At 35.7% G+C, this 13,039-nt stretch overlaps 1 protein-coding gene and 1 long non-coding RNA gene across 2 annotated transcripts; one reads left to right on the forward strand and one right to left on the reverse strand.

The window, feature by feature from the left end:
• Nucleotides 1-1,399: 1,399 nt before the first annotated feature.
• Nucleotides 1,400-3,838, reverse strand: LOC103460930 (uncharacterized). The gene is made up of 2 exons (XR_014084515.1): nt 3,542-3,838; nt 1,400-1,787 (listed from the first exon to the last, which is right to left on the reverse strand). It is a non-coding gene; the product is annotated as an uncharacterized LOC103460930 (long non-coding RNA).
• Nucleotides 3,839-8,278: 4,440 nt separating this feature from the next.
• LOC145548520 (uncharacterized) lies at nt 8,279-10,348 on the forward strand. Its single transcript, XM_081599028.1, has 4 exons — nt 8,279-8,379; nt 8,474-8,536; nt 8,750-9,010; nt 9,988-10,348. The coding sequence occupies exons 1-4, from the start codon at nt 8,349-8,351 to the stop codon at nt 10,305-10,307; spliced, it is 675 nt and encodes a 224-aa protein (XP_081455154.1). The 5' UTR covers nt 8,279-8,348; the 3' UTR covers nt 10,308-10,348.
• Nucleotides 10,349-13,039: the final 2,691 nt, after the last annotated feature.

A 13,039-nucleotide genomic window follows, 5' to 3' on the forward strand; every position in this document is an offset into this window, starting at 1 on the left:
TGTCAAATCTTTCTATTTGTGTTTTGAACATGATATTGTAAAAAGTTATTTTATTTGTTTAAATAAATTCATTTTGATGAATAAATGTTGTTTGAATCATGATGTGGTCTAACTGCTTGTGACAATCTAAATTTCACAGAAAATAGACCAACATTAATCTTTTACAATATTTTTTTGCTTATACTTATTTCATTCCCAGTCAGGCTGCTTGTTGATTATCAGCCTTACTGGGAATTAGAGTTGAGTTGAACCATCTTCCTTGTTACTTTTAATCCTGAGACAACAACTCAGTGGTGGAAACGGTACTCAAAAAATGTACTTAATTAAAAGTACAAATACACAGACAGAAATGTACTCAAGTAAAAGTAAAAGTACCACATTAACATTTTAGTTAAGTAAAAGTAAAAAAGTGCTGGCTTTTAAAATATACTTAAGTATTAAAAGTAAAAGTACTTACTGAATGCATTACCTAATCGTTAATATCATTAAGTGAACCAATTGTATTTAATTTTAATACATCAGAAATGTGCCATTTTAATGAACAATCCCACAGAAAAAGCATGTTTTTATTGTGTTTACTCTGTAGCAGTTTAGATTTAGATATGTGATTCTATGCATCATAATTTCAGGGATGGAAACATCTTGTCTCCTGTCCTAACATAAAATGAACTTCACTTGTTTTGCCAAAGTGGCATGTATTTTTGAAAGAAATCCAACTGAAAGGGTGGGCAGGGGAGGACATGGAACCAAGGAGCCACGTAGCAGAGTTGTAGTCTAGATCACCAAACCCGAGACCAAATCAAGACCAAGACCTGCGCCCCGCGCTACGTGACACAATAAAATTAAGTGCATCTATCAAAATTGCTTCTCAAATTGATCTGAAAGATCCACATTCCCATAAAAACACCTAGATATTAAATACTTAGAGCTGAAATAAATTTAACTGGTATCAATTCAAACTCTTCTTCATTCTGTTTTGCTTTCATCTCTGTGCCACAATCCGCAGAGGTCTCCTGCCATCCGTAACAAAAATAACGCCCTGGGCGGTTGCCCATATTGCCAATGTCAGAAACCACAACTGTCTGCTCCATTAAACATAGCAATTAACGGTAAACAACACTCAACTATGAGCACTGTCAAAGGCGCAATAAGAAGTAACCAAGAAGAAAGAGGTGACTGTTCTCACCCTCCTGCTACATCTGCCACCATGACAGGTGACGAAAACAGTTGACAAACTGGGTTTAAGTACATTCAGTCATCAAAAAGAAAAAAATAAATACAATATATATATATAGACCATCAGAGTCAGTAACCAGGTTAATAAATTAGCATTTATTTACATTTTCCATCTAAACTTAAATCTATTTTTTTTTTACCTTTATGGCTTTTCATGCTGTAACTCTTTACAATATTAATATGAATATTTTCTATGTTTACTGTCTGAACCAATTACCCTCCCTCTGTAGATAAAAAAACTCTAATTTTTAATGTTTGTATCATCTTTTCTTAATCTTGTCCAGTTTCCACCTGCATTTCATCCCCCACCATCTTCATATACTCAGATTGGTTAAAAATGGTCACTTTCTCCTTCTGAGCCTGAAGCTTCAGTTTGGTTTCTTCTGTCTCAGCCTCCATGTCCTCCGCTGTGACTCTGATGTGATGCATCCATGTCTTCAGTTTGTTCTTCACTTCCTGCAGCGTAGCAGCTTCATCCCTGCAGTCCTGCTCCGTCACCTGGAGCTTCCTCTGAAGCTCAGAGTTCGTCTTCACCAATTCTTCTCTCTCACCTGTTGTCAAAATAAAAACAAGAAAAAAAATTCATTCAATTTTCTGAAGTTTGCTTGTTTAAGACAATCCAACACATTCAAAGCTTTACATGAATCTGAGCATTTTAAATGCATATAGGGTTGACCCACTTATAGGGTTAATACAAATTTCTTTATATATCAGTAGAAGACACTTGAAAGAACATGAGCTTTTCAAAATGCGTTTAGGTTAAGGTGTCGGTTTCTTTTCAACAAGAGAACATAAACAGAAAAAAATAAGAGATATGAAGCTCAGTTTTTTAAAATCAATAATCCAGTTTCAGCTTTCTGGATTAACGAAGCATTTCAGCCTATTAAAATGTATTAGTTGAAATGCAAAGGTGACGTGTTACTTGTCTGGACAACAGTTTCTCTGGTTCTGGATGTTGTGCATCTGGAAGGATTTCTGCTCCTACTGTTTTATATTTGAACTATTGCCATAATGTGTATCCATGGCAACATGCAAAGCAGCGTCCCCCACTCCAAAGCTACATGCCAACAGGCGAGGCAGACATTTTACACCGATGCCCTTCTTGATGCAGAGACTCTGATTTTCCCCAGGAAGCTCCTGGATAAAAACTGAGAAACTCTGGAGTCAGGGCCATCTAGTCTAAAACCTGAGCCACTGATTCCCTTTACTTGAACTTTGACCCCAAATCCCAGAGGAGTTGAAAAGGATACTTCATGGATGCAGAGTATCCATGAATCTTCCAAACCAAGCGGCCAGACAGAGGTTAAAAGTGGAGCAGCAAAAGCAAATGAGTTGATTTAGCAATGCTAGCTAACAACTGATGGTGTCATCCAGGACATGTTACTGTGGAATATTTCCTCTTCTGTCCAACAATGGAGTTGTTGTGTCATGACAGTCATAATGCTGTGATACAGCAACAGTCTTCAGTCAGAGATCTCTTTAGATTTGTTACAATACTGACTGCAACTGGAGATCCTTCCTGTCCAAAGCAAAACCATCTAAAATGATTTTTTTAAAGATATTTTAGATTATTTTAGTAGCAAGATTTAATTTCCCTTTGGGATAAAAGGAAGGAATTTTGAATTGAAGAAGAAAATTATCCAATTTAAGTAGTTCTCTTCACAAAAAACCCCCCAACAACTTTCAAACTAATTCTCTCCAGGTGTTCGTATTTATGCTTAAATTTTATCTGTTAGTTCTATTGCAAACTAATTTCTGGACCAGCATTTATGAAATTGCTCACTTAGTGTACCACACTTAGTATACCAAGTGAATGAGAAACTAATAATGGTTCATTTACATCATACTACTTTATGTTTTGCTCTACCAGCTGATGAGTTTGTAGCTACTGTTGAGACGCTTTACCAGGTCGAGAAAGTCACACGCTGTTAGACAAAAGGCCCATAGTAAAGAGTTACATGTTTGATTCTGTTAGACACCAAAGTCCATTTCTCACAAAAAAGAAACGTTTTCCCAGGCCACAGAGACATGGTGTGATTTCAGGGAGTGTCTTCAGTCCATATAATCAGCTACCCTCCTCTTTCTCCTCAGACGCTGCACAGACTTTTTTAGAAACTTCTCGGATGTAATGGTAAAAGCGTCTCCTTTCAGCGCTGAAAGTGAATAAAATAAGTAAAGTCTGAATGCTTTTCTTGGCTGATTTTATGCTCCGTGTGTCAATACAAATTATGATTCATCGATCGGGATTTCCATTCCCAACACTACTTTGGCTATAAACAAAAAATGACTAAAATCAGAGACTTACGCTTCATCTTGTTTATGTGGTAAAGAGTGATCACCCCAAACACCAAGTCGATGAAGACATTGATGGAGAACAGGTGGAGAATCCCTGCAGACACAGCTGCCACCAAATCAGCTGAAGTTACAACAGAACAGCATTTTATTAGTGAGGAGTTCAAGAAAAGCAGCTGATTTTAAAAAATGAAACCCAGATTACCTCCACACATGTGAATCAGAAGAATGGTGAACACTGTGCCAAGAGGGAAGGATCCACTCAACGTGGAGACTGTAGATGTGAAACTGAGTTTTTCTGAGGGATGTGGCATCGTCACGTCCTGAAAGAATCAATTATTTAGTTTCAAAAGAGTTAAGTGTTCCATGCATTATCAGCATGTCACATTCTGACGTGTAATGCTGAAAATGTAGTCAAAATGAAACTGAAATGTAAAAGTCACTGTTAATCAACTGATAACTTACTATAACAGGTTCTGCTTTGAAATCTTTCTGCTTTACAACTACAGTCGTCTGCTGCTCTTTCAATTTCCTTTCCCTATTTTCCATCTTTTTTATTGGCTGCATTTGCGATGGAAAATGAACCATCCTTTGATCTGTTGGTTTATCCACTGGAAAATAATCTAACATTGAAAAGGACAAAAACATGAGAGCATTTTAAAAAGAAACACAGCATGTAGAGACAGATGTAACGGTGTTAGATTATATGGAAGAATCACTTACAGCTCCATGAGGAAAAAGCCACAACAGATGCGAGAACAGATACGATTTTATAACCCATGATAATAACTGATCCAGAAACCTGCAGCAAAGTTAAAGCACAGAAATCGGACTGAGGTGTGGAACAATTTACATCAGGAAAACAGCTAAAGTTAAAACAGTTAAAGTTAAAACAGATCAAGTTAAAACAGCTAAAGTTTATAATCATTACAGTTATAGAATGACTGAACATTGGCAAAAAAATATATCTGAAAAATACTGAACCAAACTACAATATTATGTCATGTTAATTTCTGAAAGGCTACACCACTCACCTCTGTGTGAAGTCATGTATTGTTATTGAATGAGCTGCTTTAAGCTGATAAACTCACCCAGCAGGTCAAAGTTCTGGGATCTGCCCTTTACTCACATTATGTGTCATAAACTGGGTGTATGCATGGCTTTTGTAGCTTTTGCATTCAATTATGTAATGAAATACATGATATAGTTCAGACATAGGAATGCATGGAGAGCAGATTTTTTTACAGATATTGGAATTTGACTTGCTATAAAAGTTGTACTTTTCATATAGATTACATTTAAATTTTTAAAGATATTTTTAGATGTGATTGTTTAGCTGTTTTGATTCTGATTCCTGTTTCCCAACATTTGATTGTAAGTTGAAAAATATGGATTAATATGGATTAAGATGGATTCAGTTACTGCTGCTGTCACCATTTTTATAGTTTTGATTCATGTAAGGTCAGCTGATCTGACTATGAAGTTTCAACAATCTGTGTACCAGAAGATTTATTGAAAAATGAAACGGAAAGTTAGGAAATGTAAAAATGATAACAGACAAAAACAAAAAGACAACCACAAATACAGCTGTGATCATTTTTCTTTTATTTTCCAGCATGTTCACAATGTTTCTACTAAATACTATTAATAAATTAGGAAAAAAAAGTGGCACGGTTGGTAGAGCTGTTGCCTTTCAGCAAGAAGGTTCTGGGTTTGATTCCCCGCTCAGGGTCTTTCTGCACGAAGTCTCCATGTTCTCCCTGTGCATGGTGGGTTCTCTCTGGGTTCTCCAGCTTCCTCCCACAGTTCATGACTTTAATTGGTCTCTCTAAATTCTCCCTAGGTGTGAGTGTGTGTGTGCATGGTTGTTTGTCTGTCTCTGTGTTGCCCTGTGACAGACTGGTGACCTGTCCAGGTGACCCCACCTTTTGCCCGAAACGTTAGCTGGAGAGGCAGCAGCACCTTCTGACCCCACTGAGGGACAAGGGTGTTAGAAAATGGATGGATGAAGGATGGAAAAAAGCTTTTTAAAAATAACTGTTAAACATATCTGAATTGGCAGAAATTTGCAGAGAAAAAATAATCAGCTTAGCTTACATAAGTTTTCCAACAGAAAAACATGAACACATTCATAAGGTGCATTTTTTACCCAAATTCATGTATATAACTGTTACTGACTTATTTTAAAATTGATGAATGATTCTAAAATGTCTTCATTATCATAAAATAATGTGGTCCTTTTTACATCCAGATTAGGGTCACTTTAAAAAAATATGACATCTTTAATTGAATATATGACGTTTTTCAAAAAACGCAGTTTTGAGAATAAAACCCTCTTCTGTTTGAAAATTGCTAAAATATTCACAAACCAAATTATTTTAAGTTTCCCTATTTCTGTTCATTAATAGCACTCAAAAATCTCTATGGGTTCCAGGATCTTTTCTATGTTTAAAATTTGTCTTTCACATGTTTTCTTCTGTTCATCCAGTTTCCACTGGGACTTTAACAGCTCTTCTTTGTTTATTAACAACCTCTCACCATCAGAACCTTCTCTATCTGATATTTCTTCCTCCACAGACTGAAGGTGCCTTTTGTTTTTCTTCCTTTCAGTCTCAACTTGACCTAGTTCTGCTATGAGTTGACGTTTCTGGTTCTCCAGCTCTTGTTTCACCTCATTCAGGGGGGTTAATTTCATCAAAACTGGAGGTGAAAAGGAATAAAAACATTAATACCACCAAGTATTTTACAATTCCTAGTTGAAATTATTCACAGAGTAAAACTAAACACAAAAAGAAATTAAAGAGCCCAAATTTAACCACAGTAAAGGTCTGAAAATGCAAAGTACTATCAGGCAGTAACAGGAGCCTCTGACAGTCTGTTTCCATTTCCTCTCTCTGCTTACACATATAATGTATACAGACAGACTTTATCACCATAACTTACATTTGTTTATTGGTTGACGAACGGCACGAAACGGACTCATCACCACGCCAAAAAAGAGACTTACAACTGCTGTCACTACAGAAGAGAAGATAAAACTGGGTTAAAGGAAATGGCATGAAACAAGACACTGTTTCAATATTTAACTTATAGAGCAATAATCTTAAAGGTCATTAAAATGGATGGATGGATGGATGGATGGATGGATGGATGGATGGATGGATGGATGGACGGATGGACGGACGGACAGATGCATATTTAGTCACTCTTAAATTGTCATAACTCACCTTTGCTCTTACATTGATGGACGACTCGACCAGGAGTCATTTTTATGAACAACCAGAACATTTCAGCTGTTACAGTTAGAAAAGAGAAGACAAAACTGAATTAACAACAATCACAGTATAAAAAAGTCAGTTTTTTAATAGTTAGCTAGTAGAAAATACACTTGAACGTCACCAATAACTGATTCCTGATATGATCAGAGTCTTTATTACTATATTAGGTAGACTCTTCATTCATACGTAATTATGCCCATATGCATATCAATCTTATAATTGTTAAGTTGTGGTAACTTACTCCTGCTTTTCCACTGGGAAACAGCATGAACCAGAGTATTATGAGCTGCAGTAACTTTATTCCAAGGCTGGAAAAGAAAACCTGAAATGAGCTGAGAAGTCCTCCCCTTTTCAGCCGCCATATTTCCTTGAGAGAGCCCAAATCTGAAATAAGAAACTGTATGAAACTAAAATCACAGTTTTTATAGGAAACTAACAGAATAAAATAACTGGTAAAAATCTTAATAATGACTATTTTAAACCAAAAACCAGAAGCAGAAGCAGTTTTAATCAAATGTGTACTAATTTATTGCAGAAATAACAAAAACTAGACCTCCGAAAAACTTTTACCCAAAATAATAAGACAAAAGCCCAGATAATTAGAAACCGCTCTGTAGATATCACATAGTATCACAATCACAATTAAACGAAAAGGGAAAGATTAACTAACAATAACTAATTACTGTACATCATTTTGCATCGAAGTGATATTCATGCCTTTTGAATTAATTTAAAACATAAAACCGAACACTGGGAGAACATACCAGCTGCATTCAGGATGAAGTCAGTTGGATTGTGCTACGTAGTCCAGTCAAAGTCCTGCTATAAATAAAGATCAACCTGATGAGATAAAACATTTTTCACTTTTTCTCTCTTGATGCTTCAGTCTTTCATACTTAATGTCAATATTCTCTAATGTACCATTTATTAGCCCTATTATTGCATTTCCAACAGTTTCAGTAATAATTTGAAGGTATTTTTTAAATCATGGTATCTAAAACACGAAGCACAAACATTTCTTATCAGCTCCAATGTTTGTCCTGAATGAAACGTCCGGTGAGGTAACTTTCAATAAAAGCTTTGCTGAACTTGTTTTCTAATTTCAGTCATACAGACAGCAGGGGGCAGTGTGGAGCTGCTAAAACCTGCAGCCATTATGATCACAACAGTTAATATGATCATAAGCATTTAAACAAGCTTCAGTCCCAGAAAAAAATAACAATAAACAACTCCTGATATGTACAGCATGTTTAAAAAGAATAAGATGAAAAGAGGGCAAAGTGAAGCATGAAGAGTAGATAATATTTAAATATTTTCACGTTATTCTAACACAAATATCAGGATCTGTTGCATGATAATAACATAACCTGAGTATCTGTGTGTGTTTGCATTAAAATAAAGTTAATTCTACATCAATATTTCAGTTTTTCTTCCTGTTTCTTTGCTGCTCTGTGTAACAACCAAACAGGAAGAGGAAGTTCTGCTCTGCATATGATCTGGGTTTACATGTGAGACACGTTCAGTCAGCATCAAGCATCAGTCATGGAGGTCACAGCTCTCTGCATGCAAATCTGTGAGTAAAGATAGTAAATATTTCATTTTTTCTTCTTTTTGTTCAACCTCTTCATTTTGAGTTTGGATCTAAAGCTTTTCTCATGTTTCTACAGTCATGAATGTGTTTGTGTTGCTGTTGACAAAACCTGATCTGAGTTACGCTGATCAGAAACCTGGTGAGTTGGAAACTGATTTGTTTTATGCATTTATTTAGAGAACCATGTTAAGTCTTTTAGATTTAATTCAAATAATTTTAAACTGCTTACAAACAAATCCATCAGCAATTTTATCAACTTTATCACAAAGTGATGAACAATAAGCTTTCATCTTGTTTATCAAGGATTTATATTAAAGTTCATCAATTCATTTCTGTATTTTTATCATTACAGCTTTTCCTCTTATCTCTCCAGACAGACTTCAGTTCTTTGAGTATGAGTCTGTCTCTGTAAGCTGTGAGGAAGATAAAGCAGTGAAAGCTTGGAGAGTGAGGAGAAAACTTCACCAAACGAGTTCAGCAAATGATTCTGACGCCTGCAGCGTCCCAGCTGCATCCTGCAGCATTCAGTTCGCTTTTGAGAGCCACAGTGGAGAATACTGGTGTGAAAACCATGAAGGGGAAAAGAGCCGGGCTCTCAACATCTCTGTTACAGGTCTGAATATTCAGTGGTCTTCAGAAGTCTAAGATTTCAAAAAAGCTTTGTTAAAATGCAAAGAGTTTATTTCAACAAAATAAGAACAAGTTTCTACCTTTAATGTGACCTTTAACCTGCCCATTGCAACTCAGATCTTTTAGGAGGCAGAATAATGAAGAGTAAAATGTGTTTGCACAGGTTTAAACCGATACGCTGATAAACCACATGTTGTTTTTATTAAATTGGATGTTTTAAATAGCAAAACATGCCAACCTTTCTTTGCAAAAACTCCTTGAATCTGTCAGATATACTCAGACCTGCTCTGTTTTATCGTTTTATTTTATTCAGGTTAAAATATTTCTTTATTGATTTTGATGTTCATTTTGAGTCGTTCCTGAAACTGAAGTTCTTCTTTATATCCAGTTTTCTTCCAGATGCCTGAATATTTTGACATTTGCTTTTATTTGAAACTATTCATCATTCCCTTTGCTGTAAATTAGAACAAAGTTTGAACAAAATAGACTTGAAAATTTTTATTTCTGCCGCCATCATGATCAATCTGTTCATAATGTTCTTTTAATAATGTGAATTCCTGCCGGACACGTTTCCCAGACATTGTGGGAAACGTCTGGAAATTTATTAAGTTTCATGAATGTAGCCGACCTTTGTTTATCTTAAATTCTGCTTCTTAGCTCAGACTTATGAATATTTCACATATTTCAAAGCTATTACTACAATGTAATGTTCTGCGTAATAATTCATGTTACGTTATAACATGATGTCCATCTTAATGGAACCATTTACTTTAAATAATTGTTGCTTTTCTCTCTATAAATGTCATTTTATTATTAAGTTTTACAAGTTGTTGGCATAAAAACCTGGTAATTTAAAAAGGTTGTGTAAACTTTTGATTTGAATATATTTAAAATATGTTAAAAATCTATTTTGGCACAGAAACAGCAGAACAACATGTTGAACCTTTTCTCTTCCATCAGCTGGTCCAGTCATCCTGAATATTTCTGCTCGACCAGTGAAGGAAGGATCTGATGTGACTCTTTGTTGTTTTAACAAGAACACAAAGAAGACACACATAAGTGATTTTTACAAAGATGGCGTCCATCTCAGCACTAACTATAAAACCGATATGACCCTCGGAAACGTGTCCAAGTCAGATGAAGGACTCTATAAATGCACCATTTCCAGAGCCGGAGAGTCTCCTGAAAGCTGGCTGGCTGTCACATCAACAGAAGAAGAAGGAGAAGAAGAAGGTCTGTATATGATATCTAATCCAGTGAACTGTATTTTTGTTCACTAAATGAAAAAAGTTGTTTTAAAAATCACAGGCATCCAACACATTTTCAGTATATGTGCTATAATGTCTGAATTCACCAGAAATTCTTGACTGACCTGATATCTTAAATCTTCTTTCCAGGATTTAATGAAGAGACGAACATCATGACGAATCTCCTGCTTATCATCATCATATTGTTGTCCATTGTTTTCACTCTGTCGTTCTGTATGGTTGGACTGATTGTCTATAAGAAACGCAAAGGTACGGATAACTCACCTCTTGAGATTCTCTGTATTTTTAGCATTTTAATTACAACACGGACAGAGTATCAGTTTCATAATTAACTAATTATAAATTATAAATGTTTTTCCTCCACTCTTTTAATTGCAGACTTGAAAAATGAAATTGTCTCAGATCCAAAGGACACAATTTATGCATTAGTTAATAAACCCATGGAAAGAGGAAAGGTGAGAGTTTGTGTTTTTTCTGTAGTTTTATTAAAAACATGATGTTCAGTTCCTGCATGTCTTTGTTTTCTTGTGCAGGTGGAGACGCTGCGTACGAACCAGACAGTATCACGTATGCTGCCATTGAGATAAAGAAGAAAGGTATTTTTATTGCCTAAGCAGATCTGTGGTTCAGACACCGTGACATTAGCTCAGTTTCACAGGCTAACTTTGACAAGAACTATTTTCAGACAGATGTATCGATCGCACCGGGAGTAATTTTACTTCAGCTCCATCAAACCACAGGCTGCAACACGAGGCTCCACACTGAGCTCAGATAGACAACAATAGAAATCAACCTGACATCAAACAGAAAAACAAAGCTGCTGTTTCACTCAATGAACCGTCTCTAACTCCTGCTTCCATTTCTTCACAAATACTGACAATAAAAACACAAACAGCTTCAAATGTATCAGAAATAATTGATGCCAAAAGTTGATAAACTTTCCAAAAGAAAGCTTCACTAAAATCTTCAACTACCGTATTTTCCGGACTATAAGCCGCAGATATCTCCAGGTTTTCTACAGCGATGCAGCAGCAGCAGAGGGGGGCGGACACTCAAAATCTGAGTCATAACAGGTCAATTGAATATCACATTTATTACAGTTGAAAAAAAAAAAACTTGCCAATATTAGATTTAACATAACTGATTATGGTAGTTTCCGAACGGTAACTGTAAAAGTGCTGATCCTTCATGTTGCTACTAGCATGTGCTAAATGAAAATAGACACTTTCTTCTTCTTCTTCTTTAGATTTCAACGGGAGCTTGCATCCATTATTGTTGCACTACTGCCATCTACTGGATCCTAATTTCCATACCTCAAATTCTCATAATGATCCCAGTATTGTTTAAAAAAAACAAAAAAATCTTCTTTTTCCCCTCAATGCTATTTAACTGATCAACAACATTCTCAAATTTCAATTTCCTATTAAAACCTAATGGGCGCTTTCTTCTGTTATTTCCAATTTTGACTTCCAATGATTCCCTTCCTGCTAAAGAGCCCCCTGGTGGTTGAAGAAAAATCCACATATAAGCCACACTGGGCTATAAGCCGCATGGTTCGAAGCTTAGGAAAAAAGTAGCGGCTTATAGTCCAGAAAATAAAGCCTGACAATTGCCTGAAGTTTTCTAATGAATTTCTGTTTTTTCTTCATCAGGGTCAAAGGTTTCCTCAGCTGCCACCAAAGAAAGTCCATCAGAGCAGCAGTCAGTTTACTCTTCAGTCGTCTTTAAAACTTAAATTAGTTACTTTATGGAGCTAATCTCAGCTCAGTCTGTTGGTTCTTTCAGTCAATGCTAGAAGAGTCACTTACATTTTTTCTTATGTTAAAATGGACAAAACAACAAAGCAATAATAAACATGACATCTTAAAAACGTTATCTATGTTTATTTTGTTTATAGAGATTTAAAACATGTTTTTAGGACTATTATCTTTCTCTTTCAGGCTTTTGCATGTATTTCTATTTTTATGATGTTCTTGCTTCTTTGTTGTCAAGTCTTTCTGATTTTCATAAGAGCAAAGCAGCGACTGCTTTTTAAATAAACTCACTGTGATGGTCTTTAACATCTCACTGTTATTATGCTACATGTGTTTAAAATTAGAGAAACTAACAATACCTGACAACATCTTCATAGATCTATCAACAGACCTCTGCACTGAGTTTATGTCCCTTTAACACACAAGGAATCTAAACATTAATAATAACAACAATAAAGAGAAACAAAACTAAAAGTAAAAACATGGCTGAAATAAAAAGCAACAAAATAAAAATCATAAAAACCTGGTCTCTGCAGAAGATCTGATTCTTTACTTTTGTGTTTGGGCCACTGTGTTGCTGGATGATGACCGATCTGTTCAGGGCCGTGCAGAGACCTTTGGAGGGGCTCAGAGTTTAAAAAGGGGCACATTGAACAAGATCTTAATACACCGTACAGCAACATAGCAACAACCCATATTAATCTAGAATTTAATCAGATCCTGTTATATCACTGCCAACATGTGGGGACAATGCAAAGCAAATGTAGTTTATTTTCCCCAACAGGTTTAATGTTTCTGTTTCTGCTGCTGACAGACCTGGAGGGCTGAGCTGATCTGAGACTGTAGCTGTTAAACAGACCAGAGAAGAGAAGGTCAAAGGTTATGAAGTTATGAAATAAGCAAATGCGCTGCCATTTTACTAATTAAGCCCTAATAATATCTATTTAACCTCTAGAACAACTTGGCTGCTGCAGACTGATTTATAGATCA

Source organism: Poecilia reticulata, chromosome 18 (genome assembly GCF_904066995.2).
Source record: "Poecilia reticulata chromosome 18, P_reticulata-male-v2, whole genome shotgun sequence".
NCBI classification, from domain to species: Eukaryota; Metazoa; Chordata; class Actinopteri; order Cyprinodontiformes; family Poeciliidae; genus Poecilia; species Poecilia reticulata.